General features: G+C 44.4%; 1 protein-coding gene and 1 long non-coding RNA gene across 2 annotated transcripts; one reads left to right on the top strand and one right to left on the bottom strand.

Moving 5' to 3' along the window:
• Positions 1–1,391: 1,391 nt before the first annotated feature.
• Positions 1,392–20,992, bottom strand: Shv (DnaJ heat shock protein family member shriveled). Its single transcript, XM_077687537.1, has 8 exons — positions 20,868–20,992; positions 20,062–20,313; positions 16,452–16,724; positions 16,261–16,343; positions 14,358–14,415; positions 13,912–14,023; positions 11,015–11,174; positions 1,392–2,244 (listed from the first exon to the last, which is right to left on the bottom strand). The coding sequence occupies exons 1-8, from the start codon at positions 20,936–20,938 to the stop codon at positions 2,180–2,182; spliced, it is 1,074 nt and encodes a 357-aa protein (XP_077543663.1). The 5' UTR covers positions 20,939–20,992; the 3' UTR covers positions 1,392–2,179.
• Positions 15,251–16,827, top strand: LOC144155859 (uncharacterized). Its single transcript, XR_013319665.1, has 2 exons — positions 15,251–15,284; positions 16,177–16,827. It is a non-coding gene; the product is annotated as an uncharacterized LOC144155859 (long non-coding RNA).
• Positions 20,993–22,522: the final 1,530 nt, after the last annotated feature.

The raw sequence follows: 22,522 nt of genomic DNA, 5'->3' as shown, positions 1-22,522 counted from the left end.
TATAGAGACTGCTCAAATGCTCAACTAATCAGTTAAACCAAAATATTGACCCGAAAAGGAGCTTCTTTTAAGAAAATGTTTTAAGAAAACATTTTTTAAGAAAATGTTTTTTCTTAAAATTTTAGTGCAATTTTACTTCGAAAGAGTGACATGATGCATCTGCAACGGAAACCATTCCGGAAGAATGGCACGGCTTCAGGTGCATTAGACGACATGCAGTAAATGTAAAAAAAACAATTATGGAATTAAACATGCATGTCTTGATTTGAATATGAAGAAAGAATGTGGGCCACCAGCTGGATTTTGCTAGGCGTTCTCACCGGATTTTCTCGCTGCAAACCAGTCGCTGGTTACCTGTTTGGTGTCCCGACCCTACCCCGCTCCGCAAAAACCCTCGTTAACAAGACCATCCGCTACACCATGGCCTCCTTTAAGTATAAAGGAGGCCATGGCTACACACTCCCACTGCATTGCGGAAATGGTGCCACTCCAACTATTCACTGTACTGTCCCTGTTGTTGCCTAAATGTGTTCTGGAACACCTAACTTGGCATAGCGCAGCTTTCACATCGTTATGTACTTTGCTTCATCAACTGCCCCCTAACTTTTGTCTCCTGATGCCACCCCTTATGGAGACCCGAATTTCTTTCTTGCATGTTCTAGGGTTTTTCAACTACAAGTTGCAACCACTCCCATCCATGACCGACAGATCCCCACCGCCTCTTCCTTTCTTCCACAACTGTGGCCAAGGGGCCTTTATTGATTCTATGTTCCTCGTAAGAAAAAACAAAAAAAAATCCACCCTCATCTCAATAAAAGCTATTCAATTCACTAGATAGCTGAGCTGCACGTCCTCCCAAGTGACCAGCCAAGAAGCTGTAAATGGCCATCAGACCTCTATACGAGGAAATGACTGAAGATGATGAAACTGAAACGACAACGCTGGCAGTGGCAATGACGGTCAACGACCTCCAACCTCTCAGCCAAAACTACCAGCATTAGCTGCGAGATTGCATGTGTCCATGCAGGGGATTGGCCAAGCCGGAAATGGCCAGCAGACATACAAAAAAAAAAATCGACCGAAGTAGAATAAGTATAGACAAGATCTAGTGTCAGCTTGAACATACTATTTGCTTCCCAAACTTGCTTCAATTCTGCTCAAACCCGTTTGCTACACTTTTAAAGTAAACAACCTGACTGGAATATCCATACAATTGAGGAAATATTAGACAAGGGTTTTAAAATTTTTCCTCCACTGGTGAACGCTCTGGTACTGGTTAACAGCAGCTGGTGCACCCACCGAAAGTCATGTTAATGTAGGTGTAGTAATTCTGGCAACCAAAGCACCACATTCTGAGGCATGCCAAAGCAGTTCATTCCCAAGCACACAGGTTCTGTGTATAACAAGTATAATTTATTTCACATGACTTCATAATCCTAAGCACACTACATACTCCTTGCTTTATTTCAACACACACTGTGGTCGTAATGAAACACTGCACTCTGAAATGGCATAAAAAAATGCGGCCCTGTATAATGTCATGAACACTGCAGTAGAGTATGTGCGATTTAGTCAGTAAGGAACGGAAGATGATAAAAACAGCAGCTGTGCATTTTCCACCACACACAGTTTTCACGTAAAGAACGCCCCATCCACTCAAACATGGGAAAATCTTTGACCACAGCACCTTATATTTTTAAGCAGTGAAAAAAAAAAAACAAAGACAGAGAGAGAGAGAGAGAGAGAGAGAGGCTGAAGAGCCATCGTACAAATAACTTATATGATTGAGCTCGCACAGTTGTGACGATGCTGCCTGATAATGACAGGCCGAAGTCAACGGTCGCCCTTTGGGCTTACCAAAAAACTGTTAGGCCAGAATGTACAAAACAGAACAGCACTGACTTAGCTGGCTTCTATCAAGCAGCAGACAAACCTTGGCTTTTATTTTTTACTCACTCTCCTTTTAAGTGCGAGCATTGAACCACAAAAACAGTAAAAAAACGCGGACAAACAATGTGGCCAGAGTTTCAAACAACCTGTACACTTGAGCATTGCACATTTTAAACCACCCTGTGCATGCTTCAGACTACTCAGTGCCCTCCACAGAAGGGATAATAAATTGCATATGAAAAGGAAAAAAAAAAACTGTACAACTATGGCAGTCCATCCACACATGACACTAGTACCCCCGTAGTCCATTGTAGATTTTAGTCTTGCTCTCCTCTTTAAGTATTTTCTTGATGGCTGAAAAAAGAGAGGGGGGAAAGGTGAAAGAGAATCTCAGAAAGACGTGGTACGCGCATTTCTATGCCACCCCAACAGGCACTGCCTCATAAAAAACAATTAGGCATATAAAAAACAAAAGTTTCCATTCCTCCTTCAAATGAACTGGGAAAAAACACACAAAAAAGGACACCAGGTGAAGCATACACACAGACCCTAACGCACTCCCAATATCAATTCCCTCCTGGCATTAGTGGGAATCAGACGACACACCATTTTGTTGAGGGATATCACTCCTTATCCTCATACATGGCACATTACTCCTCATTCCAATGCCCCATTTTGCACATTGCGACGTTATGACAATGATGCAGTGTGGCATACATTAGAGGAAATTTTTGCACGGAGTCAGCTATGCATTGCATTTAATGATGAAGACAATCAAGCATCTTAGCTTACTAAATTTGCCCTGGTCAGAAGGCATATAGGGATAAACAGGTAGAGAGACTTCGAGATGCACTTGTAGATGAATTTTGTAGATGAATAGAATGAACATTCTGTAATAAAAACACACGCACACGCTCCTCCCATGGGCGTGGGGCCAAATGCACACCATCTTTCCCCTTGAGGAGAGGGACCTTGAACCTCACTTGGCTGCCGCACTACACATCGCTGTCCCTCACAGGGATCCTCAAGAAGCAGCAGTACCACTACAACCCTCCTGCTCCCCATTCGGGCTCCACTAACACACCGCCCACCAATGTCTCTTCTTACAAGGAGCATTAGGCATGTGATCCCATTGACAACTGAACTACTCGCAACAAACAGGTCACTATACGTCGTGATGTATGACACACATTAGGAAAAAAAATTTGGAGGATGCTGAAGCTTCGCCTGCTATGTGGTGTCTGAAATAACTACTGCCTGACGAAGGTAGAAATTGGAATTGCAGCCACGCGTCCGCTGATCACCAGTTATGCATGCGTGACACAAGCACAGTGATGACCATAGAGAAGCCAGCTCGCTGAATTGCAGATGAGCTCCACCAGCAGGTCATGTTTATTTGCATGCATTCTTTGGAGCATTGGAAAAGTGTTTTAGTGAAAGTAATTTTCACCAAAGCTGTTAAATTCAGCATTTTGCTTCACTCTACAAATTTGTGATACATTACTTTATGTTAAATGACTCCTTAGCAAGCCAAAAGATAAAAATGGAGTGAGATTGTCCGTGCCAACCTGAGTGATTGTCATTTGCATTGCTTCTGGGAAATGGACAACTAATTTTATCACTTGGTACCAGCTACTTCACTCTGTAATGGGGCTTTTTGTGTAGCTCACATAACCAAGCACAGCAGTAAGGAATAAATAAACCCCGTCATTGGGTTTACACTCCCTTGTTTTATTGGCACCCTTGAAATTATTCGGCATCAAGAAGCAGATCGGCTGGGACTAGAATTTAGTGCATTAGTTCACGCAAAGCTGGGGATAATGTAGCCTTGGGAATTAACTTTATTACTGAAAAAATTTCACTGCAGACGCAGCCTAAGTGCAGGTTTCAGCACACTAGTCAACATTTTCGGGAAGATTATTTCTTAATAATTTCATGATTGTGTATTTCCAAATCTTCAGACATTGTCAATGATTAACTCTTTCGCTACCGCAGAAAATTGACCAATTTTGGGGGGTCCAAGAAAACATTTTTTTTTCTGCTAAAAAATTATTTAGGCACTAATTGCAGGAGCACAAAATGCAGATTATTTAACAGCCTTTCCAATAACACCAGTTTTTTAAAGGTTTTCATACATCATAGTTGTGAAAAAAAATATCAAAATCAAAAGTTTTGTCAAGTTGTCGAAAAAAATGATAAAAAAGGAGTTGTGTATATCAAACCACCGGTAGTAGAAAAAAATTAGAATATACATTTTGCAGGGAAACATTTCAAAAACACACCCTAAAAAAAATGTCGACTTGCGCGGAACAGTTTTTCAGATATAAAAAAAAATGTTAGCACGCACGGTGCTCGTGTCATGCGGTGAAGCCCAACCTCTAATTCAAACTGTGCAATTTTGGGTGGTTCCTTGGAATAAATCTGGCGGTTTGACGTTATGAGAGGCACCAATTTGCCCCCACATAACGTAAAAACATCTTGTCAATGGCTGACTTTGCATTTACAGCGAGCACAATATTTGGGACAAGCACGCGATGCAGAAAAAAACATGCATGAAGTTGAAAACGGAACGCCGTGGCTGATGTTCGTTGTCGTTCACGGTCAGTTATCTCTCAAAACATAAAGCTGAGCTTTATTATCATCTTCTTACTCGCAATTGTAGCCTTGCTCGCAAAAATGAGGTACGATGAGCTAGAATCGTCCCCTGCGATCTTTGGCCGAGTAGCAGTCGCGCGCTAAAAAAGATCAGCACAACGAGCCTCCTCTATTGCAGCGCCACCTAACATTTTTCAAATGAAACAGTACAAAAACTTATCAGAGACTCCGTCCGAATAGACAGTTCAACTAAGCAGCAACATTAGACACCCGGATATACCCTCGCATGAAAACGAAACTGGAAGGCGAACAGCTGGCAGTGTAAGGCCGGTTTGAAGCGCTGTCCTCGGCGGAACAGATATCTGGCGACTGGGTGTGACCTTTTGACTTGCATCTGAAGTTCTTATCGCATAAATCGGGTTAGGGTGGGGGGAAATGAGGAGCGGCGTGCTTTGTTCGAGGATCAGTCGCGGACGCTTCAGGCGCCATGGCAGTTAGCCTTGAAGTTGGGTAACTGCGTAGTTGCGCTAAATATGAATTTCGCGATGCAGAAACGAAACCGAAACTGTTGTAAACTGTTTGGGAATGGTCCTTGGGTAAGTAGAACTACCAGAGTACATAGGACAACTTGCGCAAAGGCAATAAAACTGCCTAAAATCATAAAGTAGCTTTGCAACCAGGCACTGCTTGACATTTTCAGCCGATTTCTGGGATTATTACTGTCAGAGCGTGAACCTGACGATTGAAAATCGTTTGCTAGTTCCCCATTCACGCCCTGATAGCAAAAAACAAGCGCTGGTGCAGAGTAATTACGAGTTGCACGCATTCTTCGTTGGTAGCCTTGAGGCGCGATGACCACGCCCCTTTTCCACAACCAGGTGATTCAAAAGCGTGTCAAAAATCACGTTTCCGTTGCAAAAATGAAAACAAAACTGATTTTGAAAGGCCATTTTCTGATCTAACTCCGAACAGCTTTACTTGTTCGAGAAACGCCTGGAACGCTATGAAAAGGCGCTCCCAAAAGTATCGATCAAATTGATCGATTTTGATAGGCGCGGTAGCGAAAGAGTTAAGACCTCATCGATTAAACTGCATAAGCTTGAATTCAACACGCCCACACAGACACACTAAAGACGGGCATTTCATACCGCATCAATATTTGGTAAGGTAAAAAAATGGCATCATTACAGAAGAACTTGCATAAAAGAACAAATCAACTACCTACCGTATTTACTCACGTAATGATCACACTTTTTTTTCAAAAGATTTGATGCAAATTTAGGGGTGCGTTCATTACACAGGGTAAATTTTTCCCGAAAAGTTTTTGAGCACAGAAAACGCAAGCAAGTTGTGGGTCAAAATTTTTACGATAGGTCTCATGAACATAATAAAAACAAAAACCTGTTAAAAACTCTGCACACTGCCGGCAGCTGCTTTACGAAGTGACGCAAAATGCAGAGTTCTCATGAATTACGGAACGCGCCAGAAGGAAATTTCTTCCTCATCAACATGGCTACACTATTGTGGCAGACTTGCTTAAGTCTGCCACAATAGTGTAGCCATGTCCTCTTTGAAAGGGAAGGAAACAGAGGTACATATGACCATCATCAGCCAGACTTGGCACACATACGACATATGGCTGCAGCTAGTTCAGGGTGCGTTCATTGCACGGGAAATTAAAAAAATCGATCTTTAACGACAAACTTCACAGTGCGATCATTACGCGAGTAAATGCGGTACTCACTTGTTAACCCTTACTACATGGCAAACACGGGCAGTCGGTATTTCGACTACTTGCCTATGGACCGGAAAACCTAGAATTAGGTTATTGGCGTTTAACCCTACTAAAAGAATTTCACTATTTCAGATGTGTAACGACGTGACTGTAGGTTTTAATGCTCATTTTGGACAACTACAAGCTGAGGTTAATATTTTGGCAGATTTGGACAACTTAAACCTAAACTAACTCTCAGACCTCAATCCCTGATATTTATTTAGATTCTGACAATGTCGCGTTGCTACAGGAGCCACACAGGGAAGTCGCATGTGCTGAGCTTCTGGGGTTCTCGCTGCTAAACAGCCGAGTTCCCACAAGTTTCTGCACCACGGCCACTTGTGACTGCCGTGGCTGTATAAAAGAGCAACACGTCGAATTTCGAGCTCAATTACTCCTGTTTGAAAATCTGTAAACATTTCAAACTTGCATGTTTCTTTCATGCCATCAGTTAATTAAGCAGTAGCAATGCTGCCTGTACAACATTGCCTACCGGGTCAGCTGAAAATGGCGAAACAGCCACTTTCCTGTCACTCTCCTGCCCTTCCTCGCTTGCTGGCCTTTCTGCGTGCTGCCAGCCTGAATTGTGTCCGCCAGGCAGCGCCGATTCTCTAAAAACTATACGAAACGATTTACAGGGCTTGCACAGCCTCCACAAAGTGCCAGTCCTGCATCTCCATGGCTTCTTCACTGATCCATGGTGAGGCACGAGCTGGCGGACATGCCTCAGGTGTCCCTACTGCCCCATTGGAAAGCGGCTGACGTGACAGGCAAGGTTATAAACAGGCAGTGTTGCCTATGCCGCGGCCACTGGATCTCCCCCTTTTGGTGTGGCCTGTCCATTCGTCTCATGGACAAAACAACTCGCGTGAAAGAAGTTAACTTGCTGGCCATGGTGGGAGGTGGGGACACTTCTTATCGGTGAAGAAAGCGCCTTGCACCTGCTTGCACCGCCTCGTGCGAAAGGGGTATCCTTTCTGCTCTGCGACACTCTTACCTGCCCACATTGTCTGGTCAGCATGCAGCTTCGATTTTCTTTTATTAAGACTGCTGCTAGGGTTACCGGCCTGCGACTGAATTACACTGCACGCGATGCCTACCTAAAAATTGTTGCAAGCCACTTTGTAAGTCAAATGCTTTATGAAACCCGGACCTGTGCTCCCATAAGCTGCCGTCCAAAGAAAACCTCTGGAATACCTGGCTGCAGAACCTTTTCTCAACAAGGGAGTGTCAAGGGCACCTAGTGGCAGCCAAGCTTTAGGACTGTCATGCGATCGCTTTACTTCGCTGCAGACGATTGCAAGATAGGAATGAAGTGCAGGTTGCTGCTTCCAACAGCCGTGCCGACTCGATTTCCGTCCTACCCAACCTACATGGTGCCACCTCATTTTAAGGGGCACAAAACTACTGCTTTACGCCCTACATGATCCGTGCACGCAATGGAGAATTTAAGGGTAACCAGGGTTAGTGGCAGAACCGAAAAAAGCGAAAAGCCCACGTCTACAAGAAGTTGACGCTGAACGCGCAGCCAGTGGATACCAGATGCAAGAAAACATAGCTTCAGGCTAGTCTGTGGGTGGTCATGAATACTTGGAAAGTGGATTTTTCATGAAAAGTCAAGAATGCCAGAAGACTTGGTTGGATATATTGCACAGACGCACACAGCCTTGAAGTGAAAGTGCAGAGACTAAATGAGCGCTTGCAAATTCTTCAAAAACTTGTGATGAATTAGGAAAAGTTCAATATGAGGACAACCGAGCTGTGAGAGATCTAAAGACCCTCTCAAAAGCCATGTAAGGAGAAGATAGGAATAGTAAATTTGTCATGAAACAGATTATAAACTTTGGTAAGGTGCGGCTGACTTGGCAGGAGCCCATGCTGCGGGAATGTGTGCTGTGGAAGGCGACACCTTGTAAAGGTTATGACCATGTGCGGATAAGAAAACTGCCGAAGCTGCTGTGTCGAAGCACGCTGCAAAAGTTCGTCGGATCTCCTACAGGAGAGGCTGGTGTAAGAAGGCTAAAGAGACAGCTACAAGTGGAGAGACAAAGCTTGTGATGAGAAAAGGGGCCATCCCGCAGCCTCATGACTTACGAAATTTCAATACAGCAAAAGGGAAAGAAGAAAAAAAAAAGACATCTTTTTGGGCTTTTGATATAGGCTGTAACTGTCGAAACGGTGGCACTGCCAAAATAGCCAACAGGCTTCTTTGCTTTGTCATGTGGGGGGCTTTCCACAGCTTACGTTATCCCTGTAGGGTTTTTTTGCCAAGAACCTGAAACATGACCGGCTCCGTAACCTGATAGTCAGTGTGCTGAAAGCTGTTGGAGAGGTGGGGTTCTTCATTATTCGTATTGTCACAGACAACCATCTGACAAACACCACATTGGTACCAGGCATATCCAATAATAACACACTGCAGCATGTTGTGTCGCATGCAGTGCCGAAAAATGACCCATTATTCTTCTTATTTGACCCGAACCACCTTAGAACGAATCTGTTTTCATTCCACTGCCGCTTTCGTTTTCGAGACGCTGCCGCCGCATCACCGATAGCGAGCGCCACAGGCAGAGAGGAGCATTTGGCAGGACGCATCAAAGGGGGGTGATCGAAGCCATGCCTGTGCTGCCTGCACGGCAACACCATTACACGAGTGTGAGAAAGTGCCTTCAGATGTGGCCACCCATCTTCTGGCCCAATTAAATGCAGTTTTTGCTCAACTTGACAACACAGTCTAAACTGGGGCGGTATTCTCGAGTTTTGTCCCTTTTGCGTCCCTTTCAAAAGTGTCCCTTTTGGCGAGCCCTGATTGGCTAAAAGCAAACAACCGGAAGTGACGTAACGCAAGCGCGGCAAACCTGCCAATCTTCCTCTGTGCTGCCAACGTCCACTTCTTAACCGGAAGTACGTCATGATGAAAGGGGCGCAAAAGGGACGTTTTCAAAAGGGGCAGTTACGAGAATACCGCCCCTGAAGTGTACTGTGAAGTAAGTACGTCATGATGAAAGGGGCGCAAAAGGGACGTTTTCAAAAGGGGCAGTTACGAGAATACCGCCCCTGAAGTGTACTGTGAAGTGTACCCTTTAGACCAAACAGTGCCAGAAACAGGACAAAAATAAAAAAAGGGGGGGGGGGGGGGGGGGAAGGGAATACACAAGCATGGCAAAGCTGTTTTACTTGTTGCCCCCTCGATAAATTCCATATACACAAATAATTTGAACACTTCTTCAAGCTATGCAGCACCTGTATTAATGAGATCTTGCTGTATTACACTATCAATAGCATGGTGTCAACCAAATTACTGATTTGTGCAGTATTTCTACTTTTTGTGTGAAACAGATACAAAACTTGTCTGGCCATTAGGAAGCCCTGACGGCCCCTTTATGCCCCATTCGTAATATATGTTACTTGACCAAGGGGGCAGGTCTGAAGAGGGGTGTGGGTGTTTGTTAGGGCCGGACAGGGGGTATGCACACACTGCAGGCTTAGCAATTGCTAGGATCCTCCGCCTTGCATCCCCTCTTGTGCCCACCTCAAACATGCCAATGAATCATGTCAGCAGCGACTGCCCCATCCAATTATGGCCACAACACCTGGGTGTGCACCATGTAGTGTAACCTTAGTCCCTAATAAAGTGCTTATAATCTTTTCTCTTTCACTTCTACACTGCACAAGACATCTCAGACTGCACTCGTGCAGAATTTAGGCAACCAACATGCTTCACTTCTGGAGCTAAGGATGCCATGTTGACCCGGCTTTCTGGCCACAGATATGATCACTGATATTCTGGGCTCCCTGTTCGGTGATACCAGGAAAGGTTCTATTTGTTTATTCTCGGAACGAGAGCTAGTGGCTCACTTTTTGAGGGTGGCTAAGATCCTGAATGCTTCCCTAACATCTGTATAAGAGAAAGCAGTATGGCAGCTGCATCCAAATGACTCGCAGCTTATGCTGTCAGCATTCTCAAATTGCAACTGCACTTTTCATTTCATCACAAAATGTGTAAAAGTTGCTACAGAGGAAAATCTGTCTGAGTGCATGAATGGACAGATTTTAGCCCTCCTCCATTACAACTTTATCCTGGCCTTTCACCCTTCGCGGCAGCACACCGACTGAGACCAAGCAGCAAGTGAAGATGACTGAGACTTTCGTTTTTATGAATTTTCCTTATTAATGCACAGGTTCTTGAGGAAAAAGGATTCTCCTAACTGAACCTCAGTTGCACTCCTATACAATTCAGTAAAATAAATAACTACAAGCATGATTAAGTGTTGCAGGGAGGCTGCATATCTGAATGCTGGCAGCAGTAATTCTTTTTTTGCCTTTTTTCCAATTCTCATGTTAGCACAGCGTGTAGCAAAGAGCATGATCCTGCTCCCCCTCATAATGAGATGCGGCATTAAAGGAGAAGTACGACAATAGAACGACGAGCTATTGTCCATCTGGAACAGCAGGATATGACACACTTGGCACACGTGCGTGCATGTTACGGTGCATTGCCACTGCCTTCGCCACCATGACCTTCCCGTTACTAAGGGGCAGACTGGGGAGTGGAACGTGTCGGTAATTTCTGCTTATCACAACCTAGCAAAGAAACACTCTAAACTTAACAGTCAAAGTTTACTTGAGGCTTTATACTCCCTCAGCCTGACATTTGCGCACAAGACTGTACTGCATGGCCCCTGGCAGACAGCACGTGAACTTGAGTGTGCAAAAGGCACCCCGAAAAAGGCAAAGGATCACACGGACACCCACCTTCCTTGTCTTCAGCACTGAGGTCACCCTTGGGAAAGTCCACATCAAAGGTCACGTACAACGTTCCCTTCAGGTTGTTGTTCTCATAGTTTGGCATGCCTTCATTCTTCTTGCGTAGCCTCGCCCCAGGCCAAGTTATCTTCTCACGTGTGATAGGCACCTGCAGAGCAGACAGTTGCAAAACGATTATGAGACACGAATGCAATAGCATTAGGGGAAGAACAGGGCCAACTGTTATGACAACTCGTCGCAACACAATACAAGAAACAGAATGATTTTACAGGGTCACCAAGGTTGAATACCTTTTTATTTAAACTGAAAGGACACAGTTGTTTGAGGTCTTCCGGCTTTTATTCGACGACAAATGGTGCTCTATTTGTTTATAAATAGCTGACTTTTATTACAGGGAAAACAGTGTACTTGTCATAACACAGATAACACGAACTCCTACATTGTACATGACTGAGAAGGCATCGCACTTAGTCCAGATATGCAACCTCCCCCGGAGACAGTGCAAGGAAAAGAAAACTAATGCGCTTATCTAGTTTGCTAATAACATGGGCTCCTGTAACCTTGCAAACAAGTTTATCATGGTGTTTGGCCCAAATGGTGGTGCGATTACAACCTGGAATGCGACCACACGCATGAGCATGCACAGCCGTGAGCACCACAGGGTCGCTTGCCACAGACTATTTACCTTCCCTTAGCCCAACATTCTTGCAACTCCCTTGTGTTAAAGTGTACGTTGGTCAGACGGGAAGGGGGGGGGGGGGGTGCATGAATGGGGGCGATAAGTTACGCAACCTGTCCGGCCAGCAGCCACCAGGCTCTGGAATGGCACGCGCAATTTCTACCCCTTCCCCTATGCGGTAGCCCCTCTGTTGCATGAACGAGTTTGTGGGTGGTCCCTCTTCACAATGTGTGATGTGCTCTTTTGCATCTCCCATCCCCCAAAAAATAAGGGAAACGAGAGAAATGCCAGCTTTGATTATTGACTCTAAAAGAAGAAGAAGAAGAAAAAAAGCATTGCCATCACACGAAAGTCCAGGCAGCTTTGACAGGTATGATATTTTAAGTCACAAAGCGCTTATGGAACCTGTGAGAACAGCAACAAGCTGAAGCACTTCACGATGCTCCAGGATGCGCTATGCAAGAACGGACATACTGAAGGTACTGCAACTGCATTGGGCTGAGCGAACATCTCCCACTTCTTATGATGCTCACCACCTGTGTGCTGCCTGTGCTTATGCCCCACCCCTGCACATTTGGGATCACCGATTGAGGGGGAAAACAGAAAAAGTCTGGGGACACCTAAGCACTTCTTATAAGTTGTGATAATGAAAGCATTAATGTCCCACTGAACGCCGCTGAGTAATTGGTGCGGGCTGTTTTTTACAGTTTCAACACTAGAATGTTGGCCATAGACGGCAATCATTTGGATGACATTACCGAATGGTCAACTGCAACAGAAAAGTGGCCTGGCCCGCTGGTGCCAGTTGCGTTGCTGGGTGAGGCCAGTGGGGCTCATGCCGAGGAGTTCCTTACCAGCATGGTCCGTTTCTAGTGTTTCATTAATGTGACACACGTGCCTAGAAACACCTTATCACCTAGTTTTAGGAGCCACTTTACTGCTTCAACGCCAACTCTTTCACTCACTGGGCCATGAACGCCTTCACATTAAAATTAGACAGGGCCAGGTGGCCAACCGGTATGATATTGCCTGCGAACCATGCATTGGGTGTGTTTATGTTTTGTTTTTGCCTACCAGCTGCGCCGGGCTGTGTTGTCTATGTCATCCGTGGGCCAAGTGAACCGTGTGTTTCATTCTTTACGCTGCACGAGTTATCTCCTTTGGTAGGGAGAAAAGTAATCTTCTTTTATCTGCAGTGTTCTGGATGCAATTTGGCTTCGTGACAATATATCTTGCACCTAATCATGGGTCACAGCATATGCATTGAACCTTCTCCTGCCAAGCACGCTGTTCGAATGAAATTGACAAAATGGCGTGTTAAGAAGAAAAAAAAAGCAAACAGGGGCTAGAGAAAAAATGTACATAGTTCAACCCAACAAAAAACTACAAATTGAGCAAACTGAAGCCTAGCTATTCGTAGCACGAGACTGAATCAACAAATAGCAAGGGACAGCACTGTTTCAGTTTCCCCCGCTCCGAACTTCTGAAACTACCGAAATCGTAAAGCCCCACAAGAAAAAAAAGAAAAAACCTTTTAGAGCAAGAAATAGCACATTACACCATTTATGGCACGCTACAGCTTTGATGACCCCTCATAGGAAACAGCAATACTATCTGGCTTCTACCCCTAATGGTTGCAAACAACAATGGAATGAGTAAGCATCTAACTGTTCTTGCAAAAATGCATACAAAAAAAAAAGCTTTATGATTAAAAAAGGCACAGCATACACCCATACCAACAGTGAGAAAAATGAGCCAAGCTGGGTTTATTCTCAAATTTTTAGCGCAAGCACTTTGTTAAATTATACTCAAGTTTTTGTTTTATAGCTGTTTAATACCTCCATGAGACGTGAAGCACAATTTTCAATGTGGTTAACATCACATCGAAAGCACTGCTTAACCTAATGGGCTAAAAAGTGTTTTTTTCGTTCCTGCAGACCCAAGCCAGTGCCACTGAGGGCTACAGAAAATTCATAGCTGTAATCTTCACAGACTTATAGTGGCGAGCAACAAAAGCAAAACGTAGTCTTTTTCTCAAAAATTAAGGTACACGTACTGAAGGTACTTTATTGGCTTACACCGGCTGCCCAAATGCCCTATGAAATTTATTCTATGCGAGAAACACACACGTTGCCACTGATAATGATGGTATTCATATGAGCTTAAGCAGAAATTCTGGGCACAGTCATGCCAAGTTTTCACTTACCTTGTGACCATCTAGATGTGTTATTTCCGTTTCGAATCCCACCAAGGCATCTGTTAGTGAGATGGTTACATTTGTGTAGAGGTCATCCCCTCTCCTTTCAAAAGCATGGTGCCTGGAATAGAACACAAGGTGATGAAGCCTGGGGTGAACACAATCCTCAGAGCTCACATCATCTAATAAAGCAGCCGTAAGCATCGGCTATCTTGCCTACCAGCGAAAAGTAAGCAAAGATAAGAACAGGCGTTCCTACATTTTTTTTTTTTCAGTTTAAATATTTTGCAATACACGGATGACAATAAGAGCTCAATAATAACCAAAATGCCAGCAGCCTGTCGCTGCCACAAGCAACATGCGTTTTGAGTGGCCATGAGACATTACAATGGGTGCTGCAGTTGTGGGTTTGAAACCAATCGGCGAACAAAAAAGGAAGGATCGCAAGGACTTACGGCATAGTTCGTATCTTCAACTTGAGGTCCCCTGGCTCACCGTCTATGTGAGGCTCACCTGCATGGCAAGCAATAAATGTAAAAGTTAGCATGATGATATTTAAATGTCATAATAAATTGGTACGGAATGTCTGCTGCACATAAATCTTGTTAAAATCTTTTTTATTTCATGCTGTACAGACACAAAAGCAACCAATTAAAATGCCCTGCAGACCAAACACCCATAAGAAAAGGCTACCTAAACAAAATAACACTAATGGGGTTCAAACAAACCATGTGGCTTTCAAACACCTTTTCAGGCTGTTAGATTACTACAAACAAATGACAAAATACTTTTCGAGCTAACTTTTTGTGCACACAGGATATTCATCCAAATTTGGGGATACAGCAGGCTCTTGCAAAGATGAGCTTGGTTAAGACGAATTTCATGGTTAACATAAACACTTTTGCTCTCTTGTAACATGCACAATGCAAAAAACGTGCATTTCAGACAATTTTTGATAAGGTGAAAAAATTTTCCCGGTCCCTTTGAGTTTGCCTTAATGGCGTTTTACTGTATCTCAAGGTATAAATGCATGAAAACCGTGCATGAAAATAACTAAGCATGAAAACCGTGCATACATAGGAAACAACCCCTCTAGCACACGTTACGATGATGTGGCACAATGCCCAACTACAAAACATACTACATCAACCATGTCATTTCCTTAAGCACAATGCACAACGCAAAAAGTGGCCACTGAATTTCATTGCCTGCCTTGAACTTTCATGAATACTCTTTTTGAACACATGCTCTTCGGAAATAGCTTAGCTCACAACAATAATGCAATTCTTTCCATTGTATTTTCCCCCTGTTTTTCCACATGACAGAAAAAAATTGACATTTCCTTTTCCCCGACACAACTTCACGCATCTAGTCAGTAATGGGTGAGTTTCTGATCCATACTAAAGCTACAGTGCTGCAAGAACAAGGAGAAAAGCAGTGTCTCATCACTGCACCCCCTTCTTCATTTTTGACCTTGCAGCACTAACTATTTAGTTAGTACAAAGTACAAGAATGGCTAAAGATTAACCAACACAGTTTGGAATTCAGCAAATGCATCTATTGGCTGAATGTACACTAGTTTTTAGGTGACGCAAAGCGCAAAAATTCCCAATGCATATGAACATGCAATAGCCAATCAGCCTTCACTGCATCACCCAAAGGCATTGAAAGCATGTTGAAGTGATGAAATAAAATGCTTGAATGCACAAGTTTTTATGTGAGTGAAGCAGCAGCAAAAACGTTTCTTAGGCACTTTGAGGCTGCCTGGGTGCCTCCTAAAAAGTATCGAGGTTGCCTGGGAACACCGAGCCGACAGATTGATTGATTGCAGGGTTTAACGCGCCAACGCAACGCAGGCGATGAGGCGCGCCGTAGTGGAGGGCTCCGGAATAATTTTGACCACCTGGGGATCTTAAACGTGCGCCGAAATCTCGCACACACGGACGTTTTTGCTTTTCGCCTCCATCAGAAAAGCGGCCGCCGCGGCCGGAAATCGAACCCGCGTCCTCGTGCTCAGTAGCGCAACGCCTTAGCCACTGAGCCACCGCGGCGGGTACCGAGCCGACAGTGTTTCCAGGCAATACAGCCAAAAAAGGCTTTGTTTCGGTTTCTTATTTCAGTTTTTTTAAATGCTTGTTAACTGTTTGCAGTGGTGCCAATGCATCCATAATTTGTCTTCGTAGAACACTAAAGGTTATTTTCCACTAAACAGCATGCAGCAACTTGCCAAGCATCCTCACACTTTCACTATTTGCACTTTTTTTTTGTGTCCAGGCCCAACACATCGATAATTACCTCAAAGACCAACTTTTATATTTCTGCCTCAAAGCCCCTGTAAGGGAAGTTCATAACACTCACCTTCTGCAACAAAAACTTGCTCTTGGCCATCCCTCATGCCAGCCTCAACCTCCACCTCGAGAAGTTTTTCCTCATTCACCAACCTACGAAGACACATCGGGCACAACGACATTATGCAAGGGAAAACCATAACATGCGCTTCACGCGTGTGCAAAAATCGCACTTGAATGTGCATTGCACGGTTGACTCACTTGACATTGGGACACTCATCGCAGACGGTCTGCTGCATCATCTGGAAGCGGCCCGGCCCCAGCTGGCGTGTGACCATCTCCTGGCGACAGTTGCAGCGCCGGGTGCCCTTGGCTGGCTTGGCCACTGGCTTGTTCCGCACCACTTCCACAAAGTTGCCGGAATACAGCTCTTCCAGGGTGACCCAGAGATCCATGACCACGTCGGCGCCCCGTGGGATTTCACGCTGCTCATTTCTCGAACCCTCACCAAAGAAGCCGAAATCACCAAAGAAGCTGCACAGAAACAAGGGGGCCGCAATGAAGCACGGAGAATGGCCTGATTAGCAGCAGCTTACGCTATAACAACAATAATAAAAAAGGAAGCTTTTCAGGAGTACTCATTGCTGCGAGTGACTGACGAAAAAAAGATGTGGCTAGAATAAAAGTGCGTGCCAGTGACGGCCACGTTGGCGAGCTGACACGTGAAGAGCGTGGTATCTCATATAAGGTACCCTTTTCTGTAGCAGAATGGCGAGTTGGAGTGCAATTTCACCAACTAGCACTCATCCTGTGTTCCCTTTCTTCGTCCCGCGTTTTTTCAGTGTTGCGCTTTCTGAAGGTTTCAAAATGCCTTTTCTGTAGGTCTGTACAGGTTTTACACAACCCAAATTTTTGTGCATATCCCATACAAGCAGCAGGAAAATATCACGGCTATCAAAGCAAGACTGCCTCAGAAAAGAGAACTTTTGGTTTCCTATCAATGCATTTACATCCCAACAACTTCCTGTATAAATGGCCCAGCTGCCCTGCATAATAACACAATACAATACACAGACAAGCCTTGTCTCCTTCGCACATGAAAATTATGGGGCATTCTGTTACAGCAAACAAGCTGGAAAATGTGTTAACATGAAACATGCAGTTTGCACATGGCCGCAGTCAGCAATCCGTCTCATGAAACATGACCTACATCATAGACGTGGTTTCGAGGCAAGATGACACACAGGAGAGCGCTGCGCAAAGTGGCAGACCTCCCTCCCACGATGATTGCCTAGTTTACCAAACGGGTGGCTGGAGGTGACGTCTACTGGGCCGTTGCATCATTTTAGAGCTGAGTTAGCAAAGGGAACACGCCACAGGCTAAGCTAACCAGGGAGGAACGGTGCAAACGTTGATGCCCAGCCGAGAAAGGGACATGGGCTAGTTGTTAGTGTCTATACTAAGTGAATTTCATGTCCTTGAGAATAAGGAGTACTTACAGTTGAACAAAATGATGCACATCTTTGACCAACCTCATAAGTATTACAAATTGGCCACTGCGTTTCTAATTCATGTGGTGGTACATTTACAGCGTCTTATTGTACACAATGCAATGCTGTAAATGTACGAGATACTAGAAATATGCAGATACTAATTGCTGGCATTATGTAATCGCTAAAACAAACTGCACATGGAATTGTTGATAAAAATTTTAGGGCACCACTTGGGCTGTGAGGTGCACTGTAGTGGAGGGCTCTAGATTTAACCACCTAGGTTACAAAGCGGAAAAAATCTGTGGACATCCCACACTTCTTTCTCAGGTGAGGATAACGGGTGAAAGGCAATCTATTGCCAAGTTTGCATGAAACAACAAGTTACCCATGTTGACGCAAGGTAACATCAGCTGTGCGGAATTTGCAAGTTTTCTGGTGCCAATTGGTTACATTTATTTGAAAAAGAAAATAAAATGCATGAAGATGACAGCAGCTATTGTTGATCATGTATGACTTCCTGAATCAGAGGTTCCAGGTTAAACAGCACATGGTACAATTATAACCATCTTAGACAGGAAAAACAAAAAAGTCAATATGACAACCCCTAGAACTTCAGTTTGCCATTATCGAATCAAAGCGTTACGGGACACTGCAACAACCATACTGCACTGGTCTTCCGCAAAGTATACCAACTGGTGACAAAAAAAAAAGGGAGGGGGGGGGGGGGGGCAATTTGCTTTGAATAATACATGTTCGAGCTAGTGGTGTAAGCACTTTTCACTATCTGACTACTGGCATGAGTAGAAAAGTTTGATTTTCTCCCTCCCTTATGAGCAGGTAAGTATATTTTCACACCCCAATTTCAGCAGAAATGTGTACCAAGGAATCCTGGCACGTGTAGATGACTTACGTTTACTATGACTTTGATTGATTGATTGTGGGGTTAAACGCGCCAACGCTTCACAGGCAATGAGGCGCACCATAGTGGATGGCTCTGGGTTAATTTTGACCACCTGGGAATCTTTAATGTGTGCCGAAATCTCGTACACACAGGCGTTTCCGCTTTTCGCGTCCATCAGAAAAGCAGCCGCGGCAGCCGGGAATCGAACCCTTGGGCTAAGTAGCACAAAGCCTTAGCCACTGAGCCACTGCGGTGGGTGCTTAATATGACCTGTTTCTGTGAATGTGCATATCTTTTTCTTGTTTGCGCAATCACAGATAACAAGGTGTGCACTGCGGCTTTTAGCACACTGTTTTCCAGATGCGACATTAAGTGAAGCTCTTCCAGAATTAAGACTGCTTCATATTTCAGAGCAATGCACAATACAGCATAATATTTGCCACTAAAAAAAATGTCAAAGTATTCCCACTAGCTGCCCCTAATACATAATTCACATAAGAGCCACCATTCCTGGGTACTGAATGCACAACAAAAACTGTATCCTCATCTCTCCAAGGGCCCCAATTGGAAAACTGCAAGGTCACAACCCACAATAATGTTATAACATGAGAACAGGCTATCGGCGTGAAAGAAGTGCAGGGCAAGCTGGTTTATCTTTGGTGAAAACACCAGCCTATGAACCACGAAGGCACAGGCACTGGATAGGCCTCGAAAAACGCGAAATTTCTACCAAATTTTAATACAAATGCCACACATTATCTCTCTATGACTCCAACAGTATTCCAATAAAACATGTTGTTGGACAAGTCGGTACATACTTAAATGAAGGCATAGAGCAAAGAAGACAAGGACGGTGACAGATGAGACAGGCGCTACCATCATTTTGAGCACTGCTACCAATGAGCAAGCAAAGCATTTGGCAATCAGACTATTTTAAGTGAGGCATGTTTCCTAGCGGGGAAAAAAAAAAAAAAAATAACGACGTGAACACAGAGAAGAATGCGGATGGGACAGACGCTAGCGTCCACATTCTCTGTGTTCGCGTCGTTTTTTTGCACTAGGAAACATGCCTCAGTTATCCCATTACCAACCTGCCCAACTTTCCGCACAGACTATTTTACATGCCCAATGCAAAGCTCAGACAAGCTGGAATGGCTGTTCATAAATACCCCCCCCCCCCAATACAAAACAGTCTATACATTCGTAGTGCAACTTCCTAACGTCAAGTCTCACTACATACCGGCGGATTAGTGCAATGTGCTTCCTATGGGTGACAAGGACTCGCTTCAGCATAGATAAAACCGGCTCACGCGCGTGAAGAAAGTACCCAAACTATGGGTGAGCCCGGATTCCCACTCATGGGGGTGCAGCCGGTTACGAGTAATATTCTCCCAGTTGGCGCAATTTAACGCAGGACTGACTGATCAGGATATCCATTTTAGTTACACACCGTGAAAAGCACACCGAAAATTCGTACCTTGCGAAGGGATCGCTGCCACCAAAGGCGTCGTGCTTCAATCCCTCCTCACCACTTCGGTCATACGTTTTTCGTTTTTCGGGGTCCGAAAGAACTTCGTACGCAGCTCCCAGGTCCTGGAACTTCTCCTGTGCGTGAGGATCCTCCTTGTTTTTGTCAGGGTGCAACTCCTTGGCAAGTTTTCTGTACGCCTTCTTGATTTGATTGACACTAGCTGAGCGCGGCACGCCCAGAATATTGTAAAAATCCCTCCTGAAAGCAAAATGCCCGTAAACGATTTAAACCCACCGTTCATAACATCGTGCCACAGGACATGCAACGAAAAACACTTGGCAACCAAAAGCACTCCCAGCACCAAATAAATCACGTCCAGATACCCGAAAAGAACGCGTCTTTCCTGCAGAAGCTCCTCTATTGCACGCTTCGAACTAAATTTACAAAGCTCCTATGTTCTAATCAACACACTCGGTCGTGTAACGTTGACGTGGTGAGAACCATAGCCAACAACATATCACTCGTTCAGCGATCAGACCGCGCCGGTACTTATACGAACCGGTAACGAAGCTGTAAATCCTGGCTTAAATTACCTGACGAAAGGAATGAAGGCTATGTAAGCGCATGCACTTATTTAGACTGTGAGTACGATTTGACAGCGAATCACTGCACTTGGAGAGAACCAGCCGTGGGTTTCATTCATTCCATTAAAGCCCATCACTCCGATTGAAAGCCACATAAAGCATAAAACTGCAGACAACAGTTATTAATACCACTATTCTGTGGTATAGAAGTAGTTTCTGAACACTTACCCGGCTAAACTTTGAGCAATTAGAAGCAACAGAACGAGAGAAGTCAGAAGACCGAGCGCCGGTGACGCCATTGTTGTGATAGACACGTGTATCAAGATGCATGCCGGGTAGAAATCGAGCGTGGCGTCACCTCAAGGCTGGTCGTTTTTGATTGGTTACCCGAAAGCGAAACCGAAAATGAGAACTCGCGAAAAATAGAGCGCCTTCTCTGCGAAACAAATTGTGTTTCAACGACGACGACGTAAGCTAGGAAAATCCTCCACCAAAACCTGTATCCAATATAGAAGTCTGGAAGAAGGAACAGTATGTAGCGCATTTCACTCCTGAACTTACTTATTTTAACTAGGGCGTTCACGTGGGTATAAGAAAACCTTGGCGTAAGTAACACAAAATTAATAAGAAAATTCAGCGTTAATTATTCTTTCAAAGAAATTGGCCAAAACATAGAACATGAGGAGAGGTATTAAGTTTATTTATACACATGCTAAGATAAATTGCTCCAACGACATGCACGCCTCATGTCAAGGCCCGCGAATGAGTCCAATAATTTCAATGCACAATTACTACACTCGCCAAGCCTTCAAATGTGTGACGTATCTTAGTGTAATTAGCGCTAATATAGAGCACATCAGCCGCAAAGGTAGTGTATGTACATGAGCAAATTGACAAAGAAACAAAATTCGTGGCTAATTTCTTTTTGGGGGGAATTGGTCAGCACTTACGATGCGATGGCTGTAATGAAATTCTCTTCGCCAATAACTTACAACAGCGGCACAAGAGGGATTCGGAAAAAAGCTGCGGCATAGCTCGACAATAGTCTGTGATGCTTTTGACTTAGCGAATAAGTCACCACGGAGGGCATATATCGTAAAGTGCTTCGTTTTATGGTTTTACAATTGTTTAACAGGGGACGAGCAATCTGGAGGTTATTTGGAAGTTGCGAAACATGGTGATGTAGGTTTTAGTTTCATAATCAATAAACTGTCTTTGCACAGTATGAACATATTTTAAGAAGCAGATCGTTCTGATGCAGCTATGGTAAGACGTGGTAACAGCTACAAAACGGGGTTATAAAACTCCCCCAATCGGTGCGTTTTGGACGGGCAATTCTTATTGATTGATTGATTGATTGTAGGGTTTAACGCACCGACGCAACGCAGGCGATAAGGCGCGCCGTAGTGAAGGGCTCCGGATTAATTTTTACCACCTGGGGATCTTTAACGTGCGCCGAAGGACAATTCTTATTAGGAACACCGTCCTCTTCAATGTGCAGATCAATGACCAACGTCAGTGGGGCACACAGGCTCACCCATGGGCGTCTAGCAATTTACCGGACGGGTGTAGCGATGTTTCGGCGGTTATTTCAAGCACGCTAAGGTCATACCTACTTCAAAGCAGGTTTTCGCAGGTCACCACTGAAGTAAGCAGAATTTTGTTCTGCTTACTTCATTCACTACGGCGACATATCTGCTCTTGATTAGAAATCACTGCTAAGCTCTATGGCCAAGGCGCATTTTCATTTCGATATAAAATATTTAGTCGAAGTTACAGCTAGTCTTCGGATCATCAAAACTTTTGTTTTGTTTTTGTCGGGTATAAGGTGGGCTATTGAACCAATTTTCCTAGGTTTTTTGGGTGGAAGGCAGGGAGTGGGG

This window comes from Haemaphysalis longicornis, unplaced genomic scaffold, assembly GCF_048455015.1.
Source record: "Haemaphysalis longicornis isolate Haplotype H1 unplaced genomic scaffold, Haemaphysalis longicornis Haplotype H1 scaffold_1, whole genome shotgun sequence".
Classification (NCBI taxonomy): Eukaryota; Metazoa; Arthropoda; class Arachnida; order Ixodida; family Ixodidae; genus Haemaphysalis; species Haemaphysalis longicornis.
The sequence above is the reverse complement of the archived record's forward strand: the minus strand, read 5'-3'. Positions and strand labels throughout refer to the sequence as shown.

What these genes read in the sequence shown, in the direction of transcription:
- Shv (XM_077687537.1), bottom strand. Translation starts at nt 20,938, where the DNA reads ATGGCGTCACCGGCGCTCGGTCTTCTGACTTCTCTCGTTCTGTTGCTT. An exon ending in GGCAGCGATCCCTTCGCAAG is followed by an intron (nt 16,725 to 20,061) that starts GTACGAATTTTC and finishes GTTTCTGTGCAG; the next exon opens with CTTCTTTGGTGATTTCGGCT. An exon ending in CAGTGCTGAAGACAAGGAAG is followed by an intron (nt 2,245 to 11,014) that starts GTGGGTGTCCGT and finishes CTCTTTTTTCAG; the next exon opens with CCATCAAGAAAATACTTAAA.